Consider the following 11,378-nt stretch of genomic DNA (forward strand, 5'->3'; position numbering starts at 1 on the left):
TCGAATCGGTCGAGAATCCACCAATCTACACTTTTTCCTTCTTTTCCTCTTCTTCTTTCTCTCTTCTCTTTCTTTCTTTTCTTTCTTTCTCTTCTCTTTCCTTTCTCACAAATATCTCCTTCTTATAAGGAAAATATTTATCCCGCGGAAATGACCAAAATGCCCCTACGCTCAAATATCGTTCAAACGCCCCAAAACGCAAAATATTACCTTAATGATATTTCTAGTACCAAAAATATGAAAACCTTCAATTAAATATTAGTCCGCCATCCCGAACTAATACCGACTGAAACAACTCCAAAAACGGTACAATTCCAATAAACGTCACAAACGTCCAAATCAAGTATATACTTATTTTCCAGGCGTTACAGGCAGCATCGCACATCACCAATGATCCCCCATTTGGCTAATCTATCTTTAGTTGCCAATCGACGATGACATGCAAGCCAAAGATAGGTGACTGCCCTTGGTCTAGCCATGTTCCCTGCAATCAAATCATACCAAGCAACAGTATTTTGATCACTATATAACACTTTATAAGCACTCCCCAAACTAAACTTCTGAGAGGTGATGCTGCTATTCCAGTAGCTCAGAATGTCATTAATGCGGTCCCTAGCTTTCATAACCCCTTTAATGATCCATGAAGCACCCATGGTTACCTCAATGTTCATGAGATTTTGCTCTTTAATGAAATACGAGTGCATCCACTTCACCCATAGGCAGTCCTATTTTTTACTCAGATTCCATAGAAGTTTGAGCATGGTTACTTGATTCCACATTTCCAGATTGATAATTCCCATCCCTTCATATTTGATTGGCTTGCTCACATTGTCCCAGGCCACGGGGCTCTTCCTGCTATTAGTATCACCACCTGTCCAGATGAATGAGCGACAAACAGAATGAATTTTGTGTATGACACACTTGGGAATCGAGAAACATTGCATCCAATAACTTGCAATGGCCGTGCAGACAGATTTTACAAGTTGGATCCTTCCAGCCAAACTTAACAGTTTGGCACTCCAGTGATGGATCTTGCTCAGGATCCTTTCAATGAGGGGAAGATAGTGATTCAAAGACATCTTCTTACTGGTGAGAGGCACACCAAGGTAACGGAAAGGCAGTTGACCCTCATTGAAACCAGTGCTCACAAGGATACTCTGTTTCTCCTCCTCACTGACAGCACCAAAATACACATTGCATTTTGAAGGATTAACCCCTAATCATGTGGAATTGTAGAAGGTGTGCATGGTTTTCATCATCATATCAACAGAACTTTTCTCACCCCTAGTAAAGAGCAGAATGTCATCAGCAAAGGTAAGGTGGGTCAAGGCTAGCTTTGCACATCTAGAATGATGGTTGAAATTATGATTTTGCTGCATTCTTTGTAGGAGCCTGCTCATATATTCCATGACAAGCACAAAAAGGTAGGGGGATATTGGATCCCCTTGCCTTATACCTCTCTTTGCCACCATAAGTTTTGAGGGATCATCATTGATACTGAATCTATAAGAGACAGTGGATACACCTGCCATAATCCAATTGACAAAGACCTCAGGAAACCCAAGCTCAAGCAAGATGGTACTAATAGCCTTCCAATTAAGCATATCATATGCTTTTTGGAGGTCAAGCTGTATAAGACATCTTGGAGGACCATACTTCCTAGAGTAGCCTTTGATAAGCTCTGTGGCAAGGAGAATGTTGGAATGAATTTGTTTACCAGGGACAAATGCTGTCTGATTATGACTGGTGGAATGATGAAAGCACCAATTGATAGGAATCTTCCTAACAATTGGTACTTTCCATTCTCCATTCTTATTATATCATATACTCCCTCAGTCCCATATTATAAGCAAATTTCACCTTTTTATATTCATTCAATAATTAATGTATCTAGTCTATATACAGACTAGATACATTAACTATTGAATGAATCTAAAAAGGTAAAATTTGCTTATAATATGGGACGGAGGGAGTATGTGATTTGAACAATTACATTTATTATCTTTCTTTTTATTCATCATTTTAATTACATCTTACCAGTGATTTGAAAAATTAGAATATTTAAAAATGAATTATAATATTTAAATATTACTAAATAATATTATCTATTAACAAATAAAATAAGTTGGATAGTTTTTTATTTTTTTTATCGACCATAAATAAAACCATACTAAATAAAATAAACTTAAATGAAAATTTTATCTTATTTTAAAATAAACATTCAACTAATATATAAAAAAAATCTTAACCTTGAAGTTTCTCTCAATTTTTTATTTATGATTGATTTTTTTGTACACTTGAGTGATTAATAAATTAATATTTTGTAAATTTGTAACTTCTAAATTATATCAAGATTAAATTTTTTAACTAATTCTCAAGTCAGTTGATGGTGCATTTGAATAGAGACCATTAAAATTTCACAATAATTTATTTACTTACAATAGTCTCGAGAGTGACACTTAAACTATATTTGATAAACTTTAAATTTGATAAAAAGAATATTAATGAAAACATAATTGAATTAGTATATTTTTAAACTTAAAAACCTATGTATTTATGGGATGAGTGTGTAATAAAAAATATTATAAATATAAATGAATTGTTATCTATGAATCACATATAACAAAAAATAAATATAAATGATATAAAAATATCCAATCATATGTGAATAAAATATCATCTGATAGCACTATTAAAATAAAATATGATATCATATTTAAAATTGGTTGAATAATATAAAACCATCTTAAATTATTTTACTTTTACTTATTTTAAAAAATTGAAAATATGTCTCTTTTATTAATTGAACAAAAAAGTTTAAACTCAATCTTTAACATTATAATTTTAACAATTATCACTAAACCACTATATTCAAAAAGTTTGTATAATTTTAATACCAATAAATGATATAAATTTTTTATTTTCTATAATAAATTAATATTAAATATGAACACAGTTTTATATTTAAAAAATTATTTATGTAAGTTCATATTTATTTAAATTGATGTTTTAAAATTTATAAAATATTTTAAAGACATATTTTAAGTAAATCCGTGCAATGCACGGGCCATATATCTAGTATTCATAATTCTTTTAGTCTGTTTTGCAATTCACTACTACTCATTCACTACTCCCCAATAGTATACTATTTTTTTATTTATTCTCTTACTAGCGTCCAGACGGACACTCACGTGCCTGTTTGTCTACTTTTTGTTAATGTACAAATGCATGTAAAATAATAAGATTTTAATTTTTTAATTTAATTTTGTGAAAAAAAAATTATAAATTTAAAAAGTTATAATTTTTAAGTGTAGATAGTAGTTACTTTTTGTTTAAAAATAATATAATCAACTTTAACTTATCACATATAGTTTTTTTGTTGTTGAAATATTTAAAATAAATAAAGGGTAGAATAGGAAAGAAAATATGCAACACCAAAATCATGTTTTCCCTTTATATATTGTTATAGATAAATATAAGATTAGATATTTATATATTCGATTAATATATATAATTTATTGTTCTTGAATATTATATCAAATTACTTCAAAAACAAACATAGCGTTATGTTCTTAGAATAGCATAAATATGATGTAAGAGATATTATATTCAAATTACTTTTTAATATTTTTTATATTTTGATTTGGTTTTAAAAATATGAAAATCATATTTACACTTATTAATATATAAATAATAAATGATATTTTTGAATTATTTAGTAATTATTACGATTTTTAAATTAGGCTAATCTAACAACAATGAAGATGAAGACCAATCCTTTTGCACAGAAAGGTCTTACGTAGTGTTAAAAGTTTCTGCATGATTAGATGAATTTGTTGCTATTGTATGTTTCACCGATCTTCATGAAATAGTTGTACCACCACATGTAAATAAATAAATAACCTATTTGTGATCTACCATTGCGCGGATCTGACAAGTAATTTGTATCTACATAACCTGTTAATTCGAGTTTGGATACTTTGGTATAAAACAGACTAATGTCTATTGTACCTCTAAGATAATGAAGTATATGTTTGATTCTGTTCCAATGTCTTCGCGTAGGTGAAGAACTATATCTTGCTAATAGATTGATCGCAAATGATATATCAGGGCGTGAATAATTAGCAAGGTAGATTACTGCTTAAATTAGACTAGGATATGGTACTTCAGGACCAATTACTTTTTCATCCTCTTCTTGAGGTCTAAAAAAATCGTCTGCAAATCCCATAATCTAACATCATAGAGGTAGACAACATACGAGATTTGTCCATCATATAAGAACATTTTAACATTTTTCTATATACGAGATTTTCTCATATAGAAATGTTTTAACTTTTTTCTATATAACCTTCTTGGTATATAAAAGTTTCATTTTCTAAATGTTCATTTAGTAAGGACTTTTTCTTTCCCAAGTCTTTCATCTCAAATAATTTCTTTAAACAATTTATAACTTTTGGAATCTCTTCAGGAGTTCCAATAATATTTATGTCATCAACATAGATAAGTATTATTGGAAATTCTTTTCCTAGTCTTTTTATAAAATACAAGGACAAATGGAGTTAATTGTATATCACTCTCTAAGAAAATATTTACTAAGACGGTTATACAACATGCGTCCAAATTGTTTCAGCCCATAGAGAGATTTATTCAATTTTATGGAGTAGTTTCTCGAGATTCGAAATTATGTGTCTCTGGTATATAAAACCCTTTAGGGAGTTTTATGTAAATGTCACTATCAAGTGAGCTGTATAAATAAGATGTTACAACATCCATCATGTTTATATTAAGCCTTTCATGTACTACAAGGCTAATAAAATATCAAAAAATTAATTGAATCCACTACAAGTGGATATGGGCCCGTTTGTTTTGGCATTTTTTAAAAATGATTTTTATCGTGTTACATAATTTTGTGAAAAAAAATTTTACAAAGAAACTTTTTATAAAAGCTTCAAATGAAAATTTTGTTTGAATAGTTATTTTTAAAATGTAATTTTAGGTATTTCATTTATTTAAGGGAAAAAAATTTGAATATCGAAATTTCAAAAAATCACTTAATTTTGAAGCTATTTCAAATAGATTTTCATAAAAATCATTTTTGAAATACATTTTTTTTGAAAATATTGCAATTTTGACTAAGTTTTGGTCTTCAATAATGTATGTGTATGTTATAGGATGTCAAAATTAGTGTTTCATTTAAAAAAAACGAATATAAAAAATTTGAAAACGGTTTTGGAAAATCTATTTTCAAAAATACAAAGAAAAAATCCATTTTTTTAAAGCTGAAACAAACAGGCCCTATGTTTCATCAAAACCAATCTTAGGTCTTTTTGAAAATCATTAAGCCACAAATCAAACTTTATACCATTCTTATTTTGCTTTTTTCACAAAAACTCATTTATATCCAATTGGTTTCACACCTTGAGGTGTTCGGACTACATGTCCAAAATCAAGTCACTTGTAAAGTGAGTTTAAATCTTATTCAATTGAATATATTTATTTTGGCTAATTCTCACTTTGTCTACAATATTTAATAGACTTTGATTCATGATTTGTTCATTTTGACCAATTCTCACTTTGTCTATAATCTTTGATAGACTTTCTTACATGATCCTCGTTATCATTTATCATATTTAGCGCTATATTGATACAAATACATTGCCAATGTCGACTTTGTTTGGTTATCTTAATTTTGGTTCCATTTCATTTCATCCATGACATAATTTATCGAGATCTCTTTATTTCATATTTTAAGTACTTGATTAGTTCTTCTGGAACTAAAAATAAATTATGTCAAAGTGCTTTTAAAATTTTCATATCCCCACTTGAGACATCTTTAACTTTAGTTTCTTTTCTAGGTAGAGGACTTTTAACACTGAAACCGACTTTCATACCACGCTTCAGGCGCGACTACAACTCATTTGCAATATTAGATTATCCAATAGGAGAATCCATTTTGAGTGGAGTATTGACAGCGGATATTTTATTTCATAAACTTTGTAAATGAATAATATTTTCAACTTTTTGTTCATATTGATTTGTATGAGGATCAAGACAACAATTTATTTTAAATTGTTCATTTGAACTTCTGGTTCGCTTTTTCAGCTGCTTATTCTCTCCTCTTAATATTAGAAAAAATAATTTCTCAATCAATAATCAGTCTACCGGACTGCAAACAACTATCCAATTATTGGATCAAGATATATCATCAAATATGATATTCATATAAAAATATATTTTCTCTAATATTCTTTCAAGACTCTTCTTAGTGTAATATTTAGAGTAATCGAATTATACACAACACATCCAAAAATTTACTTAGACGAGTAGTATTAGGTTATCAACCTAAAATAATTTAAAAGTTAAGGGAAGAATTAACATATAATAATTTGTTGACTTAATGCGAATAAATATCTTAATATCATAATTTGGGTATTTCAAATATATAATTTAGAATTGTTGATCTCATAAGTATCAACCATATAATTAACTTTAGACGTCTAAAGAATGGATCTTCAGGTCCACTTTCTTTTTATGAACATATGCTACAAGATATTCAATATCAAATTTAATAATATATGTGATACTTATCAATAAAATTTTGAAAAAAATCAAAAATTGAGATCTTAGTCTAAGAAAACAACTTCACAAACTTTTGGTTGTTAGTAGACAATAAATATTTGCATGATATTTTATTCGATGCAATAATTAATATTATGAAAACTCAATTTCGTAGAATTTTATTTTCCTTTAGAAACACACAAAATATATTGGATTGAAGAAACTTCTGGTTCTTCACATTATAATATATATTCATGATCTTTTAGTTGAGAAAACAATTTCACAAACTTCTGGTTGTGAATAGACAACAAACATATGCATAATCTTTTAGTTGATATAACAATTAATATCGTAAAATATTTAAATCGTTTACATGGTTGTTATATTGATTCACAAATGTCACCTTACATATATTATATAAAAACTCAAATTATAAAAAATTTAATTTCTTTTAGGAACATACAAAACTTATTGGATTGAAGAAACTTCAGGTTCTTCAATATTAATTTTCGCATCATAAAATATTCGAGATGACGCAAATGATTTTGCCAACAACACACTTAAGTGTGATTCGTAAACTTATGGTTTACAATAATACATATGATTCTATTCTTCTAATTTGTGTCAATCCATAATAAATAATAAAATTATTTGTATAAAATCTATTCATACAAATTGATAACATAAAATTTAATTACATTTTTGACATTTAAATCAACTGTTTCTAAATTTTGCTAATAATTACATAGTAAATAAAACAAATTAATTATAATAACATAAATTAATAATAAATTGATAACATCTAGTTATTAAATAAATAATTGTCAATATTATCAGATTAGTCACAAAATTATAACATTCCCTTATAAAATAAATATTAAATTAATCACATTAATTTTGTAATCTTAATAAATTAATAACATTCAATTATGAAATAAGTATTTGTCAATCTTAATAAATTAACAATCAATTTTTTTTACTTGGATATGTCATAAAAATATAATACCCAATATGAGAATAAAAACCAAAAATAAAATTATTAAATAGAATAAATTATCGTATTTGGGAGAATGAAATACTATTAAATTCTAAATACTATCAAATTAAATTAAATTATTATTTAATTAAATTTTTTCCTTTCTCTCACATCTCTTTCAAACAAAACATATAAGTTTTTAATCATAGTTATTTATCAATAAATATTAGCTATTCAAAAACTATAATAACGATTGTCTCATAAACATTGATTAAATATAGTTTAAAAAAATATAAATGCAAAATATGCAAATTTTTATTTTAATTCATTTGGAAACTATATCACAAACGATATATTTTGGGATTGTTTAACATTATTGATTCACTTCTTTTAGGATGCATAAAAAACGTCATTGATATTTTTCTAATCAATTGAGATAAAAAATATCTTATTAATAATATCATTAATTTTAATTTATTTGAAAACTATAAATAATTTCATCAATCAAAATTAAAATATTACAATTTGCATAATTCTTTAAGAACACTTGAAGACTAATTAAAAAAAAATATTATTCGTTTATAAACCAATGTATGAACATATGCTAAGTTCTTCAGGAACTCAACAATTTTTTTTTTTGAAGTTCTTCAAGAACTCAATTAAAATATAATTTTTTTTATCTATTCGGAAACTCAATCACAATTTTTTTTACGAAGTTCTTCAGAAACTTAATCATAAATATTTTTATGCAGTTCTTCATGAACTCATTTTGTAGTTATTCAAGAACTCAATCACAAATTTTTTATTAATAAAAATAATAATATTTGCATTCTCTTAGGAATGCTTGATAAGTTCTTCAGGAACTATATAAAAACAGAATATTATCCTTCAGGGATATTTGATAAGTTCTTTAGGAACTATATAAAACTTCAATATTATCCTTCAGGAATATTTGATAAGTTCTTCAGGAACTATATAAAATCTTCAGGGATACTTGATAAGTTCTTCAGAAACTATATAAAACCTCATTACTATCCTTCATGGATATTTGATAAGTTCTGCTATCCTTTAGGGATACTTAATAAGTTCTTCATGAACTTTCTTCAGGGATGCTTTAACATTATTCATGTGTTATAAAATAAAGAAGAGAAATAAGATAAAAGAGAAAAATAGAATGATTCTGTATCATTTCATTTTTGTATTTCTACAAAGAGATTGATCCTATTTATAGGACAATATCTAGACAATATAATAAATACAAATGGTTATAAATAAGGAATAAAATAATTGAGAAACAAATACCCAATTATTCATAACAACTAGTGTCTTACCCGTGCGTTCGCACGGGTACCCGTCGGTCTTGCGCATTGGGTTTTAGGGCACTTAAATAAAATAGGGAAAATGAATATATATGTGTAAGTTAATATAATAAGGTAAAATAATTTAAATAGGTTAAAAATATATGTTGGGCCTTATAGTTGGTTAATATATGTAAGTTAATAGGACATTAAAGTTTATTGGGCCTTAGATGGTTAGCCTTGGTGCAGAATACCTAATTTAATTGTTAGACCTAATATGTTAATAAGCCCACAAAAGAATCCTATTATTGTTATTGTTACATAACGTTGGCATTTAAAATCAAAGAAACGTTGGACTTCATAACTCTTCAACGTGTTGGCAATCAAAGGTTGTGTCTTCTTAAGTCTGTGTTTGGCATTGTTGCTGTAAGAAACGCAGGGTTCGGTGATAAGTTTGAAGAACAAAATGTCACAGCCAAGAAGGTATTCTCTCCGAATGAGATATGTGCATGTGTTACTGTTTATGTTGTTTGCAGAGTTTATTAGAAGATATTCATCCATTTAGAGGTCGCAATGTTGTTTTGATTCCAGATCACCCGATCGGTTGGAGTTGCAAACACCATGGAAGCGGCTCACAATTGAGAGGATACTGAGTGGGTCACATGAGAATGAGGATGTTATGGAGGAATGGAAGAAACAACATGAAAGATTGAATCGTGTCGAAGATGCTGGTAAAGTTTCTGTAGAGGCTGCCAGTGTTGTCGAAAATAAAGGGTAATCTTATAGTTTTATTTTATTTTTTGCATTGAATTCCATTTAACCTCCACAAAATTGAATGTGTTTCCCGAATAATGTGTTACAACTTAGTTTAATGAATAGTTTGTATGTTATTGTGTTGAAGGAATGATGGAGATGGGATAGGAAGTTCTGTGGGGTTATCAGATACTGCTGATTTGAATGAATACATAATGATATCTTCTGATAGTGAGAGGTAACGTTTATTTATAAGTGATAAGGAATATATTATAGTTATAGGTATACTCATGTTGTTGTGTTGGCATTTTGTTGTAAATGTTGTGTTAATTTCAGGGAAATGAGTCCTATACAGGAGGAGCTGGAAGAAGCGTACTGGACTCGTGAAGTTCATGATGTAAAGAAGTTTTGCTCAAATGTTATGGTAAGCAGTGTTCAAAGTCTATAGTTGTTGGCACAATGGTGTTATACACAGAAGTAATGTAACTGATATTGTCTGTCAATGAGTGCAGCATATTCCTGCAGAAATAGTAGACAAATATGGACTTGCTGGAATGTCAGAGATTACCCTCAATGATGTGGACAACGGGTACCCATATGAGTGCAATGTGAAGAAGAGGCCCAAAAAAAATGAAACATATTTGTATGGAGAATGGTTTGATTATGTAAGGGCAGCTGAATTGAAAGAAGGAGATAAAGTTCACTTTGTGATTTATTACCCGCCAGTGTTAGATATTATGGTAACAGTGGAGCGCAGTGGTGATCATTGATAGAGCTGTTGGTTAGGCAATGTTTGTGGTGGATGTATAGGACCGTTTGTTGGCAGTTTGGTTTGTATGGGAATTATCGTTTTGTTTTTTTGTTTTAATGGTGGATGTGAACAAAGATTAACAATTATGGTACTATGTATGGTTTTAAATTAAATATTATCAATTTTGGTTTTAAGATTCATTGAATGTGCCAAATCTGCCATGGTTTTATATGCAAAATTGATTACCAATCTGTTTTTAAATTAAGTATTGCTTATTATAAGTATTGAACATGATTTCTATTAAAATTGATCAGAATAGGGTTCCTAATTTCATTATTGCTGGTATAAGTAGGGGTATGGGTCCTGTAAATGGTAGGCTATTAAATCTAAATGGTGAACATACAACAATGGACTTATGAATAGTTGAAAATTCAATTTAATAGTATATGTTAAAGAGTAGTATGGTAATCTTAAATGGTTATAAAATAGTTGTAATGTGTTATATTATATTGGGATGTGAAAGATCAATTGGGTTATGGGCAGTTAATGTTTTTCGTGAGGAATATAAATAAAATGAAAACTGTTTTGAAGTGATGTAAATGCAAAGAAGACTAATTGAACAATTGCATTGAATTCTATTGGACGGTGGAAAAGTTGCAGGTATGTGAAGAGTCCATTTAGAGTGTTATATAAGTAATGTGTAGGAAGTTTGAAAGCACTAAAAACTGAAGCAGTCATCATTACTCTGCAACCAATAGTGTAAGCTGCAAACTTCTGAAAAGATGGAAGGAAGAGTTATCAAGCAATGAGAGGTAAAGGTAAACATATCATTTGAATGGTTGTTCTGTTACATTTTGAATTTAAAAGCAATAAATGTTTGATAACACATTTATTTATTGACCATGTTGTTTGTTTGTATTATGTTTTAGATGCCATGAACCGGATGGTGAGGATGTTAGTTGCCATGCAGAGCAGCCTGCTAAGTTACGATATTGTATCTGGAAGCAAGATGTGGCCAACGGGAAGATGGCTCAGTCATGTC

General features: G+C 28.5%; 1 protein-coding gene across 1 annotated transcript; it reads right to left on the bottom strand.

Moving 5' to 3' along the window:
- Positions 1-725: 725 nt before the first annotated feature.
- On the bottom strand, positions 726-1,810 carry LOC131648723 (uncharacterized). Its single transcript, XM_058918454.1, has 3 exons — positions 1,718-1,810; positions 1,457-1,628; positions 726-1,216 (listed from the first exon to the last, which is right to left on the bottom strand). The coding sequence occupies exons 1-3, from the start codon at positions 1,808-1,810 to the stop codon at positions 726-728; spliced, it is 756 nt and encodes a 251-aa protein (XP_058774437.1).
- Between the last annotated feature and the right edge of the window lie 9,568 nt (positions 1,811-11,378).

Source organism: Vicia villosa, linkage group LG2, assembly GCF_029867415.1.
Source record: "Vicia villosa cultivar HV-30 ecotype Madison, WI linkage group LG2, Vvil1.0, whole genome shotgun sequence".
Lineage (NCBI taxonomy): Eukaryota > Viridiplantae > Streptophyta > Magnoliopsida > Fabales > Fabaceae > Vicia > Vicia villosa.

Excerpts from the sequence above, each read along its gene's own strand:
- LOC131648723 (XM_058918454.1), bottom strand. The coding sequence starts at position 1,810 with ATGGAGAATGGAAAGTACCAATTGTTAGGAAGATTCCTATCAATTGGT. Across the intron at positions 1,629-1,717 it reads TCAGACAGCATTTGTCCCTG|CTTGACCTCCAAAAAGCATA; the intron begins GTAAACAAATTC and ends TGTCTTATACAG. Across the intron at positions 1,217-1,456 it reads ACTTATGGTGGCAAAGAGAG|GGGTTAATCCTTCAAAATGC; the intron begins GTATAAGGCAAG and ends CCACATGATTAG.